Genomic DNA, 25,905 nt, shown 5'->3' with positions numbered 1-25,905 from the left:
ATCGTGGGAGGTCCACTCAACCAGCAACTTGTCTATCATAATGAGCTTTGAAGTTATTTACACTATCTGCATTCACAATGTATTCCAGCAAATCATTCCACTCACCAACAACTCTCCATGCAAAAAATCTACTCCTCACGCCCTTCTTCACCACATCTTTACACAACTTGCAGGGATTGCCTCTCGTTCTTCCCATCTTAACATCCACTCTCTTTATAATTCCTTTAGTATTAATCTGATAAAATCCCTTAACTAACTTAAGGGTCTATCATATCTCCTCTTATCCACCAATCTACATTCCCCCAAATGCTCTTCATAACCAGCACTCCAGAGTCCTAATATCATTTTGGTCATTTGTCTTTGGCCCTTCTCTAGTGTTTCCATATCACAATGAAAACCAGGTGACCAAATCTGAGCACAATAGTCCATATGTAATCTAACCAGTGCCTTATATAGTGGCACCACCACCTCATCTTTACAAGTCAGTAGTCAGTGTACTTTTATAATAGCAGCAATGTGCAGTCTTGCAACGTGTCCTCGTAACTTCATTCCACTGTCTACCATCACTCCAAGATCCCGAATCTCATCCTCTTCCTGAAGTACAGCTCCACCAATACAGTACATTGCCTTATATCTCTGTATCCCAAAGTGTCACACCTTGCATTTATTAATATTAAAACTGCAAGCCGAGAGTCTATTCAAATTTACTAAAATCTTCTTTTCTTCCCATAGTAGCCAACTGTTTGCCTATAATGTTTTCAAGGGTTTAAAAAGTCTTCTGCCCATCTCCTTCTGGGTCATCCTCTTGATCAGCATCCCTTTGGTTTATATTTCCAGGTAATATTTGGCCATCTGTCCTCATTCATTCTTTCCATGTGGTTTTTCCAGTTCTTTCTATAATTTGTGATGTCGTCTGTTATGTTAATTATGGATAACTGTTTTCTTATTTCTTATCTTGTCTATTCTTTTATAGCCTGTGAGTGGTCTTAGGAACTTCATTTCTGCAGCTTCCACTTGTCTTTTATCTCGTTCTCCCCAAGTCTATGTTTCACTGCCATATTTCGGAATTGGTTTGACTATTATTTTATTATTACGGGTATCTCCATGGAATCAGTAGACTCATCGTAGGAGACCCAAACTAGCAAAACAATATCTGTCATATCTCTTCTTGAATTCATTTACAGACGAAGAGCTCACAACTAAGTCAGGCAATGAATTCCACTCATTCACCACCCTCCAGGCAAAAAACCTTGTTCTGACACTTTTGTTAACACGTTCGCTGCCACGCTACTTTGGCATGGTCTGTTCCCCTACGCCGAGCAGTTTTACTTCTTCAAGGTCAGTACGATAATCTCGTTACCGGAGGTAAACGTCCTACGAGTATACTCGTAGTTGGCTAGTACAGAGCATATACAGTCTATGAGAATAGACAGTTTTGATGCTAGCCCCACAAGCCAAGGATTTTCACTTCTTCAAGGTCACTACAATAATCTCATTCCCGGCGGTAAGCGTCATACGAGTATACTCGTAGCTGGCTTGTGAAGCAGGTTTACCCACTATGAGTATACTTGTAGTTGGCAGCGAACGTGTTAACCACACTCTTCTTTACCTCTTGTTGGACCTCTTGTTCTTCCATCATTATCACACAGCTGAAACATTTCCCCTACATCAATCCTATAAAAACCTTTCAGTAATTTAAATGTTTCTATCATATCCCCTCTTCTTCGCCTATCCACCAATCTCTGCAATCCACAAGCTCTCAATGTAGGGAGCATTTTTTACATCACTCACCAACTTGGTCACTCTTCTCTGAACCCTCTCCACAGCCTCCTCATCTCCAAGGAATCCAGGTGACCAGACCCGAGCACAGTAATCCAAATGTGGAAGTATCAACGCTTTATAAAGGGGAATAATAACCTCTTTATCTCTGGATGTCAGTGTGTTCCTCAACAACCAAGTAATCCTATGTGCAATCTTGGACACCTTAGCAATGTGTCCTCTGAACTTCATCTCCCTATCTACCAACACCCCTAAATCCCTAGCCTCATCAATCTCTTGGAGTACCTTTCCATCAATGCAGTACACCACACTGACATCCATTATCTTTTGCCCATTTTACCAGCTTATTTAAATCATCCTGCAAACTTTCAACATCAGCTTGATTTTTATTGCGCTACCCAACTTTGCATCATCAGCAAACAACTGAATATCTCCCTTTAAGCCATTTCCTATATCAATTATATACAAATTAAACAACAATGGCCCAAGCACAGAGCCCTGAGGCACACCACTGGTCACCTGCCTCATTCTGGACTCGGCTCCTCCATACACCACCTTATGATATCTCTCCCTGAGCCATTCTCCTATCCATATCACCAATTTAGTATCCATTCCCATCTGCTCCAATTTGCATAACAGTGTTCTATGGGGTATCCTGTCAAAAGCCTTAACAAAATCCAGAAGTGCCACTGTGTAGCCAGTTCCTTTGTCCAACTCAGATGTCATTCTATTATGAAAAGTTAATAGATTGCTAAGGTAGGATCTACCTTTAACAAAACCATGTTGGCCTCTATAGAGTATCATATCCTGATCCACCCATTCTTGAATTTTGTCTTTAACCAACTTTTCCAATACTTTTACTACTCCTGAGATGGTGATTGGTCTGTAATTAACTACTGCAGTTTTAGAGCCACCCTTATGCAAAGGAACCACTTTGCCTAGCTTCCACTCCCTAGGGACCATACCAGAGTTCAAACTTAAATTAAATATCCAAGTAAGAGGGGTTGACAATTCATTTGCACATTCATGCAACACCCGAGCTGATATTCCATCTAAGCCTACATCAGTGTTTGCATTTAAATTTTGCAATATATACTTGTACTGCTCATGGGTGTACTGATCGCCTTTCTCCTTCTAAATTCTCCATAAGATTTTCTTTTTTTGCTGATCAAGCTTGATACTACTGCTCATCCATCTAACTCCTGCCTTGTTTGACCTCCTGACCACGGGGACACAATCTGATATTGCTTTCCTCAGATACCCGCTGATTTTATCCCATGCACTGCTAACATCTTTCCCCTGCAATATGTTCTGCCATGGGATGGCTGCAAGCTCACTCTGAAGCTTGTTATAATTGCCTAACCTGTAGTTCCATATATACCCCTTCTTAACAGAAAAATCCACAGATTTTGCAACCTCCGAAGTCAATACCACATGATCGCTTTCACCAATTGGAGGTAACGAGGACACCTTATGCATATAACCGCTGAACCAATAACCAGGTCCAACACTCTCACACCACGTGTCCCTTCAGTTATGTGCTGTTTCAAGTAATTATCTCATAGAAGATGTATGAACTCCATTTCCTTTTTGCTACGTGATATTTCCTCCTTCCAATTGATATCAAAATAATTAAAATCCTCCATAATAATCACTAAGCCTGCACTCATTGCACTAATTTGCTGATGCATGAATTCAACATCTTCCCCTATACTCCCTGGCCTATAGCAGCATCCAACTGTATATTTGGTTGCATTGGTCACTATTTTGCACCAGACTGCCTCAAATGAACTCTTATTCACATGCCTATCATCTTGATATACTACTTTCTTTGGCTGCAACACATCAGCTATCATCAACAGTACTCCTTCCCCTGTTCTATCTTCTCTATCCTCCCTGAAAATACTGTACCCATCACATTCAATTCCAGTGACCACATCTTCTGCTGACAGCCAAGTTTCACTAATGCCTACAACTTTTGGTGAGATTGCACTGACTAATGCCAAAAATTCTTCTCTCTTATTTCGAATGCTTCTTGCATTGGTATAGAAAAATTGCAGATTCCGTCTAGATCTTGTACCGGCTTTAGAACTGATATATAAGTCACTAACTTCCGTAGTCCCATGCCGATTTTTATCCCCTCTCTTCTGCAATTTATTCTGCGTATAAGGATCAATAAATATACAAGCAGTGCTAAAGTTTCTCTCTCTTACACTCAACCTTTTCAATATTAGTTTCCCTGCCCAATAACTTCAACTTGTTCAGAAAACAGTAACTTCTTCAATCGCTTATGTCCTTCCATGTTAAGATGCAGTCCATCTCTAGCATACAACTGCCTTTTTCCTTCAAACACACTCCAAACATCAACAAATTCCAGACCTCTTTTTTTGCACATTCTTGCAATCATATCATTCATTATCATCGCTTGTCTACTTAACTCGTAATTGTCAAAACGAGGCAGCATTTTCCGATTTATACCACCTCTCAGGTCATTCGTACCCACCATAACTATCATCTTGTCTGCTTCATGCCCTCTCTTTATTGCTAAAGCCACTCTTTCTATTGTCCCACTCCTCATGCATACCACTCTCCATACCCTTAATCATAGAATCACCATATATCTTACCACTCTTAACTTCATTCAAGTTCACACAAGCGTCACTCATGGACTCATTCTCTACGCTATTTAGCATGACTCTCCCAGCTTCATTACTCAACACTCTATTACTTACCCCCCCCCCACTCTCACGACATGTCGTTTCTTCTAGGCCACTTGTGGTTTTATTTTGTTGACTCCCAATCACTCCAAAACTATTTATTACTGCATCATTCACCAAAGACTCACCCATATGTAATCCTGTTCTAGTTACTTCAGCTAAAGTAATCTCTATAGTCCTAATTTCTCTGTTTAATATATTAAACTCAGCTTTAACTTCCAGTATCTCCTTACCGAGCACTTCCACTTCCTCATGAAGAAGATGAAGGTCATTTTTCATTTTCATGAACTCCCGCCGAAGTTCTTCTGCTACGGTCCCAATGTCAGCTTCCATTTCTAAACGCTCCAGCCTATCCCGACACTTCTCACATACATCAACATTTTCGTTCTTCTCATTTAGCCAGACCGACCACAGATCCTTCACATTCTTGGGTGCATACACGTAGCAGTTTCTGCAATGCATCCATTGCGAAAAATCTAACGCTGAGCCAGCCTTTCATGTAGAAGTAGAAGTCCTGCGCGCCGCTGACGTACGTGTCTTGTTGGACGCCATCTTTACACGTTGAAATAGTGAAACAAACGGCAGTGAAAACACAATATATAGAGTTTTATTTGGGTTGTTCTAGACATCTGTTTACTGAAGTGTCTATTCAAAGTTCCAATGACTGCTAGGAATTTTTGCTTTTTATATGCAATGTCGATTTCTCCATTGGGGCTTATGTAATTTCTTAGATATTTAAATTTGTTTCACTTGTTCTATTACTTTGTTGTGGATGACTAGTTTGCATCTTTTAATTTCTTTACCTTGAAATGCTATTGATTTTGTTTTATTTATTGAGATTTTCATGTCATACTGTTCTATTATTTTGTATACGTGTAGATTTTTCTGTAATTGGTCTTCATTTTCAGCAAAAATAACTTTATCTTCAGCATACAAAAGGCTGGTTAATTCTTTATTTGCTATTTTAATTCCTAATGATTTTGTTTTTCCTCCATTCCCTTGAAATTTTTTCCATATACATATATTGAAGAGTATAACCTGCTTTCTTCCATTATATTCACTATTGCTTTTGTGGTTGAGGGGGAACTTTCAATTCATACAGTATATCAATTAATTTTGTTCTGTTGATTTGATCATATGCTTTCTCATAATCTAGGAAGGCCATATATGTTGACAGGTTAAATTCTATTCTTTTTTCTATAATTTGTTTGAGTGTAAATGTGGGATCTGTGCAGGATCTTCCTTTCCTAAAGCCACATTGTTCTTCTCCAATAATTTCCTTGGCCCATAGTGTTAATTTATTTTTAATTATATCTAGATATATTTTATAGCATGTATTTAATAAGGATATTCTTCTGTAGTTTCCGCAATCCTTTGTTTCCTTTTTTGAATATGTTTATGACTATTGCTGTCTTCCATTCTTGTGGGATGTTTCCTTCTTCCCATATTCTGTTTAGAAATTTAATTAATCTTAATTGAAATGGTTTAGAGCTGTATTTGTATAATTCTGAATTTATTCCATCTTCTCCTATAGCTTTTCCATTTTTTAGTTTTTCCAAAATTTTCTTTAGATCATTTAACTGTATTGGTTCTTCATTGGTTTCTTGACTTATTACTTGTTTTATTTCAATTTGATTATTATTTTAGAAGCTGGGTGTAGTGATTGGTCCATTCTTTTGTGGAGAGGTCTTCTAATGGTAGATTATCCATTGTTTCTTGAGTCATTTTTTTTAATGATTTTATAGCTCTTTAGTTGAAGTCTGTTTATGTCATGCTCTAATCTGGATAGAAATTTTTCCAGTCTTGTCTTCTGATTTTCCTGGTTTCTCTTCTTGTTATTGCTCTGATTCTTTTATATTCTATTTCATTTCCTATGGTTCTGTCATTTAACCATTTAAGGTAGATTTCTTTTTTTCTTTCTTATTAAAGGTTCTATTTCTGGGTTCCAGGTTCTTAGTCCTTTCCTTTTTCTTCACAGTTTTGTTCCTATGGCTTCATATGCTGCTTGTTTTACTATCTGTTTAATGTTTTGCCATTCATTTTCAATATCTGTATCTTCATTTATTTTCTTTGTATGATTTATAAGTCTTCTTTGATATAGTTCTCTGATACTATCTTGCTGTAACAGTTCTATCTCAAATTGTTCCTGCTTTTGTTTTTCTGTTCTTGTATTGCTTCTATTTCTCTGGTTTGGGATCTTAATAGTACTGATGAATAAATGGTGATCTGAGTCGATGTTGCATCCTCTGTATACTCTGCAATTTCTTACCAACTTCTTTAATTTTTCACCCACTATTATATAGTCAATGATGCTTTTATATCCTCTGGCTTCCCATGTATATTTATGTGTATCTTTATGTTTAAAGAAGCTGTTGGTGATTTTCAAGCTATTATAGGCCACACATTTCCTGAGTTCTTTTCCATTGTTATTTATGGTGTTTTCTCCTTGATTACCTATTAAATCTTTAAATGTATTTGATTCAATTCTAGCATTGAAATCGCCTGCAATGATTAAGTAATCTTGTTTATTTATATTCTGAATTAGGTTTTGGAGGTTTTTTATAGAATTCTTCTGTTTCAGATATTTTTCCCTTCTTTGGGTGCATATACTCCTATGATTGTAATAAATTTCTTATTTAATTTAAGTCTAACCGTTATTATTCTTTCAGAGATCCAGTTATATGATTCAATTTTGTTTTTCCATTTATTGCTGATCATGATGGCTATACTTGCAGCTGCTCATTTTTCAATGGGTACTCCACTGTATATTAAACAGTAGTCCTGAAGTTCTGTAGAGCCTTTTGATTTTTTCTTTGTTTCTGAAATTACTGCTATTTCTATTTTCATTTCTGTTAGAGCTTTTTGTATTTCTTTGATCTCGTGATTGATGCCTTTTATGTTTACTGTTCTGATCCATATCCAGTTCAAAGTCCTTTTTTCCATTTCTATTCTGTTATCTGTTTGGACTGTCCGGTTTTCATTCCCTTGAAATTTGAGTAAAAGAATTTGTCAGCTGAAGCCTTTTGGCTCTTTATTTTAGTCAATCTTGGAACAGAGCTCCAAGATTGACTAAAATAAAGATGGTTGGTAACCAGCTTTATTTTATGGTTGGTTGGTAACCATCCATAAAATAGGATGGTTGGTAACCAGCTGCAGCCTAGTCTGGAGATGGGGCTGCCACCTTAGAGCCTCCAGACATGCCTGCTTTGGTCCAGGATTACTTATTGGGTATTCGCAGCCAACCACCATTTCTGATGGCCATTCCCCTATCTGCCACCTGGGGACTCGCTTGGTTGCAGTAGCTCTGCTCCAAGATTGACTACAATAAAGAGCCAAAAGGCTTCAGTTTGGCAATGCAAAATTATACAAATCAAGTGAATATTAAATCCAGCATTATTTCAAAGCTGAATTTTTGGCTTTGAAATAATGTATTTCAAATTTCAAAAAATTTTGTGCAAAGTTTTCATACTAAATTTAACCAGAGCGCTTACGGGAATACACTTGCCAGCATTGATGAGTTGCCCTAGCATGGACCTTATAATGCTGGATTTAATATCCACTTGATTTATATAGCCAATTCTTTGCATCATCAGCAAACATTTGAAGATCTTCAGTCAATCTGCATGATATATCATTAAATAAATTGGGATGGCAGATGGAATGGACTGTCCAAGCCCCAGTAATCTGGCAGACTGTCTTTAACCCAAAACAGCCCTCCGTCAGGGTTCAATCTACCTCAAAAAATATGGACCTCCCTTAATAGGGTTTGCACCAACCATGGTAGGTGCAGAGTTTCCTTGTTTACTTGGGAATAAGACCAAACTCATCTTGTGACTTCTAGTGTCACTTCACACCATTGTATTCTTTTATATATCTTTTATGCATTTTATTATCTTGTACGTCCTTTTTTTTGTGTGTGTGGTGGCATATGCATATATTCTTCTTAGTCAAACACTAAATAATAAAAAAACAGTTGGGACACAAGAACAGAAGCCTGAGACACATCACTGGTCACCTTCCTTTTCTGAGATGTGGCTCATTCATACACAACCCTGGTATTGTTCAGAAAGACAATCTCTGATCCATCCAACCAATACACTATCTATTCATTTCCTCTGCAGCTTGTGGTAAATACACTATCAAATGCTTTTGCAAAGTTCAAGAATATCACTGTATAAATTAAAGATACCAAGAAATTATATCTTGTTTTAATCCTTTATCCAAGTGATAAAGCAAACAAAGTTTGCAGCTGAAGTAATTTCAGGACTGGGAATTATATTCTTAAACCAAGAATATAATTTCTTGGTAGCTTTAATTTATAGTATAACCAAGTGCTAAAACTTCCAACATTATTTCTAATCCAGAGTATTTCAATAAGGTGTGATAGCTTTTAGCTTCTTGTATGTGGAAATATGACTTCTGCATTACTTCAACCTTGGTATCACATCTGAGTCTGGCTCCCACTGATGAGAGCTCAATAAAGGTCAAAACCAGTCTAGATAGTGACCCTTCCCATAATGTATAGCATTATACATGTCCGTAAGGATACGTGCTTTGCATTAAGGCATAGGTGGCCAACAGCAGGCCTACACACCGCATGCGGCCCGTAATGTGATTTTGTGTGGCAGGATAAAGACTATATTAAATTATATGTATTATCAATTTAGCTATTAATTTTGACTGCAGATTTTCTGATTGATATACTAGTTATATTCATTATTTCTGATGTCTGAAACAATTTATATTCTCAACACTGAATCAAAATTACTTTAAAAAGATTACTCAATTTATAAAATCTACTGCTTCTCTGTGCGAGTTGTAGCAGTAATAGTGGGAGATTTTTATGCGCTCCAGAGTAATGCATCATTGAAAGTCACTTGCTCTGCTCTGGTTACAGTGATCAGTTTCAGAGACTCAGTTTCACAGTTAACAGTGTTATTGTTGCAGTTTATGTCCCCTGGTCAGTTACTTCGGCCTTTGTGTACTATGAGTAAGAAATGGGAAAATGAATTTCTGTTTATAAACAATAACGACAACAAACCACATTGCCTTGTGTGTTTGCAAGTATTGTCTGTGCACAAGGAATATAACCTCAAACGCCACTACATACAGCACCATGCGGCTAAATACCAAGAATATTTTGGACAAGTATACTAAAATTGTACGTAATTTGATGAGAAAGGTTAGCGGTCAGACATCTATTTTACTAAACCAACATCAATACAAAAATGCTCACTCTTGGCATTGTTTGTTGTAAGTGCAGAGATAGTAAAAGCAAAAAAAATCATTATCTGATGGTGAATTTGTGAAACACTGTTCTGTGAAAATGGCACATGCATTTGGGGAAGATAAAATTGCCAGTGAGTTTGAAAGCATCCCACTATCAAAACAAACTGCAACAAAAAGAGTCGAGGAAATAGGTTCTCACATATTAAATAAATTAAAAAGTGTTATTACAGATTCAGCTTACTTCTCATTAGCTCTGGATGAATCAACTGACATAACAGATACAGCTCAACTTCTAATTTTCATTCAAACTGTTTTCAAAGACACTGTTATTAATGAAGAGCTACTAGCATTAGAGTCATTGCATAACACAGCCAAAGATCAAGACATTTATGATGCAGTTATGAAGGTTGTAAATGGTACTGGTGACAATCTCACAGCTATTGTGACAGATGGTGCCAAATCCATGAGTGATACTCAAACAGGCTTAGTTGGCTTACTAAGGAAAGCTGGAATCAATTGCCCTGTATTGCACTGCATTATACATCAGGAGGCTCTGTGTGGTAAAATTCTGGAGATGGAGGATGTTATGAAAACTGTAATGAAAAGGACAGAAATCAGGCCTTGACACGCCACAAGTTTCTTTCTTTTCCTAACAGAAATGGAAATATGATGATTTAGTGTTGTAAACAGAAGTACATTGGCTAAGCAGAGGGAACTGTTTGAAACAGTTCCCTCTGCTTAGCTTTGTTTTCTGTTCCATGAGAAGACAAAGAACTAATCACAAAACTATGTGATCCTCATTTTAACAGCTTACTCGCCTTTCTAACAGACATCACACATCACATGAATGAACTCAACATAAAGTTACAGGGACGTAACCAAACAATCTCAGATTTAGTTGAACATCTAGATGGGTTCATAAGTCGACTGAAGGTTTTTAAATTCACCCTGGTCAGAGGAAACTTGGTAATTTCCCTTCCTGCAGGGAGTTGATGGAGGAGAACCATGATATTGACTTCAAGTTTTCTGTTCCAATGTTAGACCAACTTTTGGAGCAATTAAGTAAGTGATTTTCTTACTTCAGTGACATGCAACCACAACTGACATTATTTAACAACCCAATGAAATGCAACATTTCAGAGCAGCATGACACCATTCAATTGGAGTTGTGTGACCTTCAAAGTGACCCCTTTTTCCAGTCAAGGGTGTAGATAGGCAATGACTTTTGGAAACTGGTACCAAGGGAAAAATATCCTGCATTGAGTGATTTTAGCTTAAGAATTGCATTATGTTTGGAAGCACATACATATGTGAATGCACTTTCTCAACTATGTTACGAATTATTATTATTCGTGACACCTCCAAGGAGTCCGAAGACTCATCGCGGGAGGACACCTACTATACAACTGTTTCTACCACTATGTTATGAATGTCATCATCATCGTTGAAAATCGACTTTGATGAACTTGTTACCGCACATGAATGCCCACAGTATTCTCATTAAGTTGTGTTACATGTAAAAAAGCTAGAAATATGTCATTAAATTTAATTGAACAACTTATATTTAAATCAATCAAGAATTTTATATTGTTCTCCCAGTAGTAAAATGATTTAACAAATATAGTAATTCAATACATATAACTATTGCTTTGAAAAAAATGCAGTTTATTTTTATTTAAGTTCTGTCTAAAAGCGTGTGGCTCGTGATGCTACCACTCATCATATATTCATATAGAATGAAGTTGGCCACGCCTGCATCAAGGGTAAGTGATGTGAAGTCATAAGCTTCTATATACAAGTTTCCTTGTCTTGAAAATACTTCAGGCATAAACTTTGTTTGCTTACACTTGGATAAAAGATTAAACCAAGAATATAATTTCTTAGTATCTTTAATTTATAGTATAATCAAGTGAAAAAATTTCAAACAATATCACTGTATTTGATTCTCCCTTCTCCAACACATTCATCACCTTATCATAAAATATGAGCAGATTGCTGAAACAAGACCTGCCCTTCACAAACCCATGCTCACTGTCATAGAAAATCTTATGTCTATCAACCCAATCCTGTATTCTATTTCTTACCAATTTTTCCAACACTGTCTAACTGCAGATATAGAGACCAGTCTGTAATCTGAAACTTCTGTTCTCAAACCGTACTTGTGGAAAGGTATTATTTTGCTTTCTTTCCACTCTTTAGGAACCTCTTCCCCTTGCAAGACTTTCCTTAAATAAGGTCAAAAGCATGGCTAACTCTTTTGCACATTCTTTAAAAATATGTGGTGATATATCATCCATTCCCACAGCCTTATTAACATCTAACCCAAGTATAGCTGTTGATACACCTGATTCTTTCACCTTTAATTCTCCTAATCCTTACCTCCCTTCTACATGTTGCACAACATCATTCACACAACTATGACATACACTGATGAAGTGTTCATTAAATAATTCCATATCATTTGCTACGGTTACTCTGCTGCCATAATTATTTTTCCTCGTGCTTGTCACATAGCAGAAAAATTCCCTTTGATTAGCTTTGACCTGACTGGCTAATCTCCTCTCATATTCTACTTTCTTTTTTAACCATGCTTGTCACTTTTCTGGCCTGAAGTTTATATTCTTCATGTATCTATTCATTGCAAACTGTCTTGTACTTCCTCCATAACAACTTTTGTGACATTGCTTACTTGCTTGATTTCACTGTTCATTCATTTCACTGCTACTCTGTTTGCTTAATTCTTGGTATGCCATTATGCACTGCTTGTATTAGATACTGCCTTATCATTTCCAGTGCACTGCCAACATCTTTTCTACACAATTCATCAACCCAATATATTGAGGCTAGTTGACTACAGAGCTTCTGATATTCACCCACCTTATAGTTCCACATATAGACTTTCTTGATAACTTTTTCCTGTTTGAAAAAGGTTTCAAAGGTAGTCAAACCAATACCTCATGATCATCTTCACCAACAGGTGGCAGTGTTGGCACCTCATTCACAACCACAGACTGTGAGGATATCCAAATCTTACACTGATAAGCATCGTGTTGCTTCCATCACATACTGCTTTAAATAGTTATCGTGTAGAAACTCAAATTCATTCTCCTTGTTAATATAATCTCTCCTCTTTCTAATCCACATTCCTATAATTAAAATCTCCCATTAGCATCATCTTCCTTTTACTGGCCCAGCTAATTTGTTTAAACATTTCACAATCAGTGCTGTCCACATTCCCTGGTGTTACGTCTTGTACTGCCCGTTATTATTTTGTTATATTGTTTATTTACTTATCTCTGTGCTATTCTGTTGCAAGACAAATTTATATTCTTTAAGTCGACTGCGCCAGCCGGCAACTGAAGTCTGAGACAATTTTAACCTACTGAAAAGCAATATAGGGATCAAGTGGTTTGCAGTCGTGGTCCCCCTTTCTTAGTTGCTAATGGATTCCCCTACTAATTATGCATGGTCCGAATTTTAACAAGTGGTAACTCAATTCTCAGAACAATGACAGACTCATGAGGTTTGAATTAAAGAAATACATTTATTTTAGACAAATACATATATACACTTCAGTTAGAAATTTCAATTCTAAAGAGCCTGAACTCCCCCCCCCCTCTTAAATTTACATATCCAAAAAAATTTACTATAAAATTTTAGAGTATCAATCTCACACTCTTCTTTGTATAACTATATTCAGGCTCGGTTAATTTCTACTGAGTTGCTCAGTTCCCATATGTGGGAATAACACATATACATAGATACATTCTACAACCCTAGTGTGAAGCATATCAGACGTACTCCATCTTGCAAAATTCACATGAGATAATATTCTCTCTTATGTTCAGGCTTTATCCTCCCCCAAAATTCAGTTAATATTTAAATTCAAATTTAATACAATGATAACAACGTTTCTTCTAACATAAACAGTCCGAAGCCTTGGTTCCCAGCTCAGCTTAAGGTGTCACTTGCTCTTTAGACGTAGACAGAATGTCCAAAAGATTACAGTTCTTTAGACACAAAGTAGAAGTTGACTATATGGAGCCCCTTAACGTTCTGTTTCTTATACCCTCTTTGGTTATTATACAATTTAATACGAAAACTTGCATCTTACTGATCTTGCTTTTCTGGTAGTTATTGGGACTTCCTTAATTAGGCTTCCGGGTTTCCTCACCGTATACTTCTTATGGCGTCTGCGACACACTTCTATTCTTTTTGAAAGAGATTCACCTCTTCGCTGATTTATACGTTGGTATGGCTAACCAACGGCCCTTTTCTGGAACTCTGGCCGCATTCCTCAGTTGTGGCTATGGTCAACGCGGCACGTACAGCAACGGGAAATGTTGCTGGGCACGGCGACAAGCTTCACAGCTACCCAGCACTTGGATCAGGAACCAGGAACAGAAAATAAGAGAGCGATTGAATTCCGAGCCGAGACCTATATAGCTCATGTGAGCGCCCTCTCTTGGTGGCTACATCACGCACATAGCGGCGGCCGATTGGTCACCGCAGCTCCGAACTGTTTTTGACATGGCTCAATACATATATTATCTTATATACATTTTTCAGCATTTATACAAATTTTTTCTCTGTTAAATAATCCACAAACATTATCTATTTCAATTACAGGGTTCTCAAAATTTACTTAATATCTACAAAGAAATGGTTAGACATAGTTCTGAATTACCAAGATGCACATTTTCTTCTGGAGGCATAAGCATGTCCATATCCATGGCTTTTAACGTTACCTTATGTTGGATCGGAAATAGGATGACTCATAAAAGTGAGTTGGCACTTTTTTCCGACACAACACTGGCCTATAACAGCATCCTGTTAGATATACTATTCTATTGATCTCAAGTTCACACCAAACAGCTTCAAAAATCTTCACACATATTTCTCACTTCCACTCTTGAAGGATACAATTCCTCTGCTGTCATTCATCTTATTCTTTCAGAAAATTCTGCATCTTGCCATTTCAAGTCCTGAGAGTATATTATCCTCAGTCAACCAAGTTTCACTTATGACAAAACACATTCAATGCTACAAAACTTGGACCATTTATTTCTGATACTCCACACATTAGTATAGAAGAATAACAATTCTCCACTCTTTGAGGCCATCCCATCAACACAATCATTCTTTACTCTCTCTGCTATAGTGCACTTTTCTATTTGTTCTGACTAATCCATTTCCCTGATCCCGACTCTGATTTTTTATATTCTTATCATCCCCATGTTTTGCACTGCCCTGCTATAATCACTTCACGACCTTTGTATCCATCCTCTTTCTGTCCTCCCACAACCTGCTTCTCAACCTCTGACTCTTGGTGGTACTAATTTCGTATGAACCTTGTGTACTCTTAGTAAACAGCAATCACTCCAAATAACCAACACCAAACCCACTCAAATGCATTCCATCAGCTTTGAACAATTCTAACTTCCCTTTGAGTTCATTCATTACATTCACAAATTGAACACTCTCTCTGCCTGACACAATTCAGCCATCTTTTCATTCAGTATCATTGCTCTCCTCCTTAGTTCACTACTATCATATCTGGGCAACAAACTAGCTACTTTCTCAATGACACTATTATTAGGCTGACCATATTTCCTTGAGACAAAAACAGAACATCGGGATGGCAAAAACGGGACAGGGTTATGTAATATTCTATATTAATGAAAAAGTAAGATGATAAAAAAAAGTTTTATTACATAAACATATTGAGCTTACCATTATTATTCAGTGACAGAACCCATGCAAAAATGTAGGTAGACACAGAGGGAGGTCTGTATTTCACCACGATTGTACCATGACTATTTCTTTGATGACGTGATCTTATGCAGCAAATTTCGGTCTTTCAACACCTTATCATAAAACTTCTCACACTCCATGACACAATTTTGTCTTGCAACTAACATAGCCCTCATTGTCTCCACACTTAATCTAGATTTCTATTTCAGAAAATATTCTCTCAACAGGTGCTGTACTTCCTGGAAGTACAAAGAATAAACTCTACAATATTACAAAAGTCTTGAACTGGTTCCCAATTATAGGTTTTATGAGGATCCATTGATCGAATACATGAGTTTTTTTCTGTTTCTCTGCATGTGATGAGTTCCTCGTTCAGGCTGTCCTGTATTTCTTTCCATACAGGTCTTCCTTAGTAGTGGCCACTTGAACTTCTCAGTGTTTTCTAAACTGCACGTCCACTTGTTGACATATTCTAAGCTAGTTTCATAGAAATTCTCAACTACTACCTCAAAAAACTTAGCCTCATTAATTTCTCTGAAAACACTGAATCTACTAACTACTACTAACAGTTGTTTTTTACCATCAGTAGTTACAAACACTTCACTTTTTCTGGACTCTAAATTGTTTACAAAATTTTCAATGTTCATGGCTACTTCTGTAGCTGAAATATTATCTTTTTCAATTAAGCTAATGTATGTCTGGAACGTGGACATTTAATCTCTTGCAAATGACAACCACAATTTCAAACAGAGATCTTCAAAAAATTTTCTCAACATAACAGGACATTTTTCTTGAGAAAGAAAATAAGAACGAAGCCCATCAAACATTACAATGTTGACATACCACTTATGTTCCATCACTACACAGCTTGTCCAGTTTAATAAATTTGAGTATTTCTGAGATCGTCATTAAAACTGCAGTTTTGCCTCTTTGACATTGCAACGATAGACTTAAAGCTTTAAAAAAAAAAAAAAAAGACATAAATATGAAATTTAAACCACCGGCACTGAATAACAAAGCCACCGGTAGCATACAGGCAAAACAAAAAACTAATGCTACTGCAAAACAGACGCCGCATCTGAGATGTGAAAGTGTTGCCAACATGTATTTTTTTTAATTTTCTCTGAATAAATCACTGCAGATATCGATATTTAATATCAAACAATGTGACTCCATGATTATACAAATTACTGGTATCCATGATATATGATTATAGGTTATAAATAATAATTTATGATTGACCAATATTCAAGTATATTTATCATCATCATCATGCATATCAAGGATTTAGGCCTCGCATGGCCTGCTCTGGCCTTAGAAGTCATCGTTGAATCGTTTAAGAGGACGTCCTGGTTTTCTTTTTCCTAATGGCTTTAATTGTACTTTAAGGCTTGTTTTGGTAATCTTTCTGTTTTCATTCTTTGAACATGTTCCATTCATTTATGTTTATATTTTTTAATTTTTTCTATTACTGGTTCTTGGTTTAATTCTTTCATAATTTTGTAACATCCCTGGAAGTTACGAAAGGAAACTGTGAGCAAGAAGGTGAGGAGTGGTTTCTTTGCGTGGAGGGTGGTTGAACCGTGGAATGCATTTCCTGATGGAGTGGTGAGAGCGAGAACGGTCAATGAGTTTAAGGAGTGGTATGATAGACTTTGTGTTTCTTAGGGGGGACCTCCCCTCGATGAGTCTTGACAGATTTTATGTTCTTAGGAAGGACCTCCCACGATAAGTCTTTTGACTCCATGGAGGCCTGAATAATAATAATAATAATAATAATAATAATAATAATAATAATAATAATTTCTTTCATAATGGAGAACATAATTCTACTTGTAAGCTGACAGAAAAAGAAGTATATTTATAGTTTTTATTAAAAATGGGAGAAAATTGACATTTTTATTAAAACAACAGGATGGCTGGGAAAAAACACCACTGTCTTGTCCAAAATCACTATTATCCTTTGCCTCCTGCAACAACTTCTTCAGATTCCTTTCCACATTATTTGAGTCACTATCAAAGTCATTTGTGCCTACCACTAATTCTGATGTCCATTCCTTCATTCTATGCAAAGAATCTAATATTCGTTTTATTGTACCACTTGTAAAACATGTGGTATGCTCCTTGTTTTTTTACCACACCTTTAATGATTGAGTCACCATAAAAAAGCAACCCTATCATCTTTAGATATTCACTCCTTATTAACTTCCTTGTCATTTACATCAGTTATTCTCTTCTATACACATTCAATTTCCTCCTCCATACACATAATCTGACTATTTTCATTAACTCTACCTGAGCTCTTCTACATCACTTCTATTATTACTGATGCAAAACACTTCTATCCTTCCTGGTAACACTGTTCTCATTTTTGGAATGTCCTAACCTTTCATTGCACTTCTCACTTACTATAAAAAATTCTATTTTTATTGTTAATCTAATAAGAATAACATTTTTGGATGCATACATAACACAATTGTCTATCATATCCACTGTGAAAAGTCCAGGGAAAAACTCAATCTCTAAGTTGAGACCTTCTACATTGCTGCCATGCACTTCTTTACTGCCACTATTTTTGTAATTAACTAGCACTTCTCATTAATCAAAATAACATCTGAAGTGAACACTTTTAGAACCACATTATCACAGTACAATGATTATATCCAGTCTGGCTAATCACACAAAAGCACTATTATACAAATCTGCACAATATAATTAAAAAACACTTTTTGTAACACCTTATACACCACTAATTCTCCTCACAACACAAATGAAGTAGGTATCTGTTCTTTGGTTGTACATGGAAGCATAATCAAGTATGTATACAGTAGTTCAGATGTCTTATCCAAGGAATAGCCATTCCCCATAGACAACAGTATCATGACAATAGTAGTTCCATATACATGATGGCAGATGGAAGCATGAAGCAGGACAATCCAAGTGCTGTTAAACTGAACCCTAATCATGCATGACAAACTATTAGGAAACTTTCAATAACTAATTCTAGAACCGACTACATTAGCCAATGTCTGCAATATTATTCTGTAATAAAAAATAAAAAAGGAAATATATTTCAAAAGAAATAATGCACAGACTTACCACCTCTAAGCTCAGCAGATGATGGCCGATAAGTAAAAGTATCTTGATCAATTATGTCTATTACAGGACTGGCAATAATCTTCGGATTCTGTAAATGTACAGAATAAAGTAATCAAATAAATATTAGACAATGCAGTTGCACTTCACATTTACTTGGTTTCAATGATCTCATTCCATCCTATATTTTACATGAACTTAACAAAAAGAAATGTTATAAAGAGGCAATTGTTTCTCATAAATTTAATTTGTCAATGAATAGAAATTTAATATATACCACAGTCTATGCCAATAGTTGAGTTCTCTAAATGGTTGGTTTGTGTTTTTCGTGAACATCCTTTACCTATTCTCTTTACCTCCATATAATGGTGATCGAACTCAAGCATCAAACTATAGGCCTGTCCGTGTGTCAGGTGTTGTGGTTAAGTTGTTAGAGAAGCTTGTGAGAACTAGGATCCAGAGTTGGGTTGAGAACAATGGTATTATCTTTGATGGACAGCATGGATTTGCTAAAGGGAAGTCATGTTTTAGTAATACACTTACTTATTACAATAAAGTGACTGCTTCCTTAGACTGAGGAGAAGGATACACAGTAATATACTTAGATTTTGCAAAGGCTTTTGATAGAGTACCTCATGATAAATTAATAGTCAAGCTAGAGCAGATGGGATTGGATATTACATTCGTGCATTGGTTTGGAGACTGGCTATCTGATAGGTATCAACAAGTTGTGTATGGGGGAGCGATATCCAGGAAAAGGAAAGTCACTAGTGGAGTGCCTCAGGGGTCTGTTTTGGGGCCATTACTGTTTAACTTTTATATTAATGATATAGGTGAAGATTTGGATGGAGATGTTCAGTTGTTTGCAGATAATGCAAAGTTTGGACGAACCATGAAGAGTAGTGAAGTTGTGGCCTTACAAGAAGACTTGAATAAATTGAGTGATTGGGCACAGAATAGAGATGTGAGTTCAATGTTGCAAAATGTAAGGTTTTAAAATTTGGAAAACAAAGATGGGATGCAGAATTTATGCTTGGTGAGGATATATTGTTGGAGGTGGAAGAAATAATAGATCTGGGGGTGATAGTGGATAAGGATCTGAAATTCAGGGGACACATAGCCAAAACTGTGAAGACAACACAAAGGCTTCTGGGAATGATGCGGAGGACACTGACATGTAGAAGAGGGAGATTCTTGTTCCGTTGTATAAGGCTTTGATTAGGCTACACATGGACTATTGTGCCCAGATTTGGTCACCTGGTTTTCAGAAGGATGAAGAGATGTTGGAAAGGGTCCAAAGGTGATTAACTAAGGTAGTTTCTGACCTCTGGAATGTCGAGTATGAGGAAAGATTGAGAGGATGTAATTTGTAGAGTCTGGTGGACAGGAGGAAGAGGGGAGATATGATAGAGACCTACAAGTTGGTAAGGAGTTGTTATAAGATCAATGGTGGAGAAGTTCTACAGAAAATAGTGGGAGATCAGGAGAGAACCAAAGGTCATCCCTCGAAACCGTATAAAGAGGGTGTGAGTAGGGGAGTGAGAGACAGGTTTTTTTTCGTGCAGAGTTGTGAATGATTGGAATGCCTTGCCTGAGAGTGTGGTGTCTGCAAGGAGTTTGAATGTGTTCAAGGCACAGTATGATGAGCTGTGTGTGTGATAAAAGGACCTTCCAGATGAGTCTTTGACTCCATGAGGTCTTGGGGTAATAATAATAATAATAATAATAATAATAATAATAATAATAAGACTAGTTAACTCATCTTTAATTGAAAAGAACTTATAATTGTTCCTCATGTCTTCGGCTGGATTCAATACTAGGTCTTTCTGACCAAAGGGCATCACTACCAATAGCATACTGGAGGTATCTAATTTCAGTGATAAGTATTGACAGATTTATAAGGACAAGGCAAAACTTTCTACAAAATGGTACATAAAAATCAATGTTATTTGATATACCATCACATTATTATTACATAGACATCACCATGGAGTATCAAGATTTATTGCAGGAGACCTATAATAACTATCATCCACACAATACCTATCATTATTTGTCTGAACTCATTGACACTCTGGCAACCCATTCCTCTCATTTACCACTCTTCAAGCAAAACATTCATCCATCCTGTCTACAAACTTGCCAACTATCCTCTCACAATTTAGAGGAATGACTACTTGTTTTCTTTCCCTTCAGGTCATGTACTGAAAAACTGCTTCTGCATCAATCCAACAAAAACCCTGTCCTCCTTTTTTTACCTATCAACCAGTATTTGTAAACCACAAGTGTTCAACCAATCCTCACAGGGAGAATTCCACAGACTCATTGCTCTTGTTCACTCATCTCTGGATCTTCACTACTTTCCTAGGCAACCAAATCTGTACATTCAGATGTGGCCATATCAAAACATTATAAAGAAGAAAAAGAATGCATTGCCTGATGGAGTGGTGGGAGCGAGAATGGTCAGTGAGTTTAAAGAGTGGTATGATAGACTTTGTGTTTCTCGGGGGGGGGGCCTCCCCTCGATGAGTCTTGACAGACTATGTCTTAGGAAGGACCTCCCTCGACGAGTCTTTTGACTCCTTGGAGGCCTGAATAATAATAATAATAATATATTTCTACTTGTCAGTGTTTAGCTCAATAACCAGATTGCAAAAGCAGGCAAAATATTTAAACTATTTTGGCCATTTTTGCAATATGCACTCGAAATTTCAACTCTCTGTACATCACACCTAAATCCCTGGTGTCAATTTTCTGCAGGCCAGTTCTGTTGTACACAGCTTGTAATCTTTTCATCCCAAAGTGCAGAACTTATGTTTTGCCACATTAAACTAACAACTGCTATCCTTTGCCTGTACTGTCAATCTATTTAACACATTCAGCAGGATATCTATATCACATTTATTAACTACTGCTCTATCAGTTGGACATTAGCAAACAATTGAGTATTTTCCTCAAATAATTTCCAATATCACATCAATGCAGAGAAACTAGAATTATTAGGGTGGATGGTAGCAGGGGTGATCTCTTATGGAATAGGTGCTTGGGAAAAAGAGGAATACATTAAGGTAATGCTGAATCCAGTGGAGTCTGGAGGTGATAATGATTGGTACAGAAACAGTGACATTTTTATTCTTTATACTAAATGCCAGGAGTATTATCCATTCCAACGATTATTGGGGTCTTGGAGATGTGGTTGACAAAAGATATACTAACAGGAATAGAAGTAGCATGGTATAGCATTTTTTGACAGGATAGAAAGGAAAAATGCAGTGGTGGAGTACTGCTTATGATAAGTGATGACTTATGTACTCTCAGAGTGGAGGATTTGGAGGACAATGGCACTAATTGTTTTGAAAGCATATGATGTGAGATAGAGATGAGCAAGACAGGATATTTAATGGGGTGTTGCTATAAGCCAAGAGGGTTCAGTTCAAGATAACTAATCCTGAACCAGTTCAGGGTTTGCTATCTGATATGCATCAGAGTTGTATATGGGGGGGGGGGGGGGGCAATGTCAAGGAGGTAGAAAATTACAAGTGGGGTCCCACAGAGACCAGTAATGATACCTCTGTTGTTTAACTTTTATATCAATGACATTGTCAGTGAATTGCAAGGGGATATTCAATATTCAGTTGTTTGCAGATGAAGTGAAGCTAGGATGGGTTATTAGTAATAGTGCAGATTTTAATAAACTGGAGAGATGGACAAATGAATTGGGATATCAGTTTAACCCTGCTACCAGCCAGGACGTATATATAAGTCCAAGTTACCATGGATGTGAAGTGCATATTAAAATTGTAATATGCATTGATATTACATTGAAATATATGATGGATACAAAGCATATGAGAATGTGTATTTGATCAATAATGACCAGTAAGGTAGTTAATGCAGCAAAATGTAAAGTCTTGAGGTTTGGGATACATCAATGGGAGGCATACTCTGTTGGAGGAACTGTACTGGAGGAGGTAGGGGCGGCAAGTGATCTGGGGGTGGTGATTGCTAGAAACCCTGAAATTCAGAGAACATATTGCAAAGGTGGTGAAATGAACCCAGAGGATTGCTGCAATACTGAAAAGGATGCTAATCTTATTATTATTATTATTCCTGATGCCTCCAAGGAGTCCGAAGACTCATCGCGGGAGGACACCTACAACTGTCTCAACCACTACAACGAACCGAACCTCTACTACGAATCATCTCCATCAACGCCATCTACCGCCCGCTTCCACCACCACAACTAGTATTTTTTGTCTGTAAATTGCATGTGTTCTGAAGGGCCGATTTGTCTGTATGCGGGATGAAAAACCCGAGTTTCCAGGAGAAAAAACCCTGCTACCTCCGTATGAGATCGGCTAACTCACCTTCGATTGAAATCGTCCAGATAAAGATTCCTCCTGTCGCGACGAGGATCGAACTTAGGCCTATTCCAATCGAAGGGCGCAATGTAGCGTCGTTCTTCCAATTGTGCTACGGAGACACAATCTGCAGAGATAAGAGTTGTCATTCCACTGTATAAAGCCCTGATCAGACCACACTTGCATTATTGTTCTCAAATTTGGTCCCCAGGATTTGAAGAGGATAAATTAACTATGGAAAGGGTGCAGTGGCAGATAACAAAGATGGTTCAGAACTATACAATGTTAGTTATGAAGACAGGCGAGGAAGTGTAGACTACAGAGTTTGGTGGATAGAAGAAGAAGGAGAGTGATATGATTGAGATTTAAACTGTTGAGAGATGGTTTCATGGTGGAACAGAAGGAAGGAGACTTCCCTGGAAGTTATGAAAGGAAGTTATGAACAAGAGAGTGAGGAGTGGTTTCTTTGTATGGAGGGTGGTTGAACCATGGAATGCATTGCCTGATAGAGTGGCGAAAGCATGAATAGTCAATGAGTTCAAGGAGTGGTATGATACTGTTTTCTCGGACTGGGCTTTCACAATGAGTCTTTTGACTCCATGGATAATAATAATAAAAATTAAATAGCAGCTTAATTAAATACTTTCATAATAATACAAATTAAAGTACAGAGCATTACTAGACATGCATTCAACACATGCATGCATGCGCATGGCACGCACACACACACACACAATTCTTTGATAAGAGTAGTATATGCAGTGGCTGACAGATAGTCTGTCCATCAGCTACCCTCTTATCCATATCACCACCTTCATATACATTCCTATTTGCTCCAATTTTTGTACTAGAGGAGGTCTGCAATATCTTCTCAAATACCTTTGCCAGCAGCACCAATGTGTAGTCATTTTCGTTATCCACTTCAACTGTCACTAGCATAAAAACATGACAAAATTATAAAGCAAGACCCATCTTCATAAATTCATGCTGTCATTGTAGAGTATTATTTTTCTATTTACCCATTTTTGAATTCTCTCTATGACCAACTTCTCCAATGTTTTAACCACCACCACTCATGCAATACTGAATGGTCTAATTGGCTGCCTCTGTCTTGGGACTGCTAATGTAACAAAGTTATTTTGTCCTTTTTCCAGTCTCCTGGGACCTTACCAGAACTGAAATTTTAACTGAACATCTGGTCAAAGGCAACACAATTCCTTTACATAATTATTATTATTAATATGTGACACCTCCAGGGAGTCCAAAGACTCATCGAGGGAGAGTGTGCCAACAGCATCGAACAATTGTCTCCTTTCAACTACTAACCACGCTCAAACTTGCTTAACTTTTTTGCGAGCCATTAGTAGCAGAGGCTCTACCAATCGACCAACCTACACAAGCCAATATTCCATGGCCATAATAACGATACAAATTAAAGTACAGAGCCCTCCAGCATTACTAGTCATGCATTAAGATTCTGCAATCTTCAAGCTCCTTTACTTTTATTTTCATATCAGCATTCATTAACATTCTTCCATAGTCATTCTTCCTCACCACAGAGCAAAAGAATTCTTGGAGGATTTCATTTGGCCTGTTCAACTGATTACCTTTTGATCTGATTTTGCTTTTCTTACCATGCTAATTAACTTTCTTGCCTGTGTTTTGTACTTCTCACGAGTTTGCTGTTCACTTTTCTCTTTATATTTCCTCTTTTTTTTCTTTTCAGCCACTGCTTAATGCTGTTATTCATTCATTTAATTCCTACACTATCCTCCTGAACCTTAGTACATACACAGTAAAAGTTTTTTTTTTTTTTTTTTTTTTCAAACATCCCTTTCCTAGACCATCTCCCATGCACTATTATCTTTCTCTTACTGATTCTTATATCATGGCACTTATTCAAGCTGCCTGCTAAGTTTATAATCACCTGCTCTGTGGTTTTATATATGCCTTTTCTTAACTGAAAATTCCATGTTTGGCAACTTCCCAGGTCAACTGCATGATCAGTCACAGAGCTTTTGATGCTATTACCAGATTCGTCACTCAAACCACGAGTCCTCTCTAATTCATGCTGTTCACTTGTTTCTTCATATTCCCTGGCCTATAGCAGAAATCAACTATGTATTTTGTACTATTGATATCTGTCTTACACTGCCTTCTACATCTAATGCTTTTCTTCTATCATCACCAATACTCTCTCTCTCTCATCCTGTTCTTCCTCAAAAAAAAAATCTCGCATTATATCCTTACGTTTTATCTCTATATCAATTCCCCATCAAGCAGGTCTCACTAATGCATAAAATTTTATGCTAAGTTGTACTAACCAATATCCCAAACTCCTTTCATTTAGTCCAAATAAACTGATTAAATGTTTTGACTTTTTTTTTATGGTGCATGCTAAAAAACATGCTCTTAGACATATAGCACTAGGCCTATGTAATACCATGGACCATAAATTTCATATTACATGTTATACATCTAAAAATGAGCTTGATTGTTTTGGATTTAATTAACAATCACTTTTCTAACAATTTCCATTACAGAGGTAGCAGGGTTTTTCCTCCCAGAAACTGGTTTTTCATCCCGCATACAGACAAATCAGCCCTTCAGAACACATGCAATTTACAGACATAGAATACTATGTCTTGGTGGTGGAGGTGGGTGGCAGATGGCGTTGATTCGTGTAGAGGTTTGGTGTAGTGGTTGAGACAGTTTTAGGTGTCCTCCTGTGATGAGTCTTTGGACTCCTTGGAGGTGTTAGGAATAATAATAATAATTCCATCCCTTTGAATCTTTTGGAGACTTAACCAATGCAAGTGTCCCACTAATCTCCCACATCTCCAAAGAAATTAACTATTTTGTTCTCTTCATCATCATAATGCTAAATATGGATATAGATCTTATGATCTGTTACAGTTTCATTTTTAATCTAATAGCCTCTTTTGAGGTCTACTCAGCCTTCTCTTCCC

General features: G+C 37.0%; 1 protein-coding gene across 1 annotated transcript in view; it reads right to left on the bottom strand.

Annotated features, from left to right (window-relative positions):
* Window positions 1–25,905, bottom strand: part of LOC150102134 (polypeptide N-acetylgalactosaminyltransferase 16-like) — a 135,587-nt gene that overhangs the window by 23,915 nt on the left and 85,767 nt on the right. The window contains exon 7 of the mRNA XM_090398794.1: window positions 18,579–18,666. Within this exon, the coding sequence (XP_090254920.1) occupies window positions 18,579–18,666 (88 nt within the window). The remainder of the gene's footprint in view (window positions 1–18,578; window positions 18,667–25,905) is intronic.

Source organism: Typopeltis vanoorti, chromosome 10, assembly GCF_054136105.1.
Source record: "Typopeltis vanoorti isolate ZY-2024b chromosome 10, IOZ_Tvanoo_1.0, whole genome shotgun sequence".
Lineage (NCBI taxonomy): Eukaryota > Metazoa > Arthropoda > Arachnida > Uropygi > Thelyphonidae > Typopeltis > Typopeltis vanoorti.
This window is presented reverse-complemented; position numbering and strand designations above follow the sequence as displayed.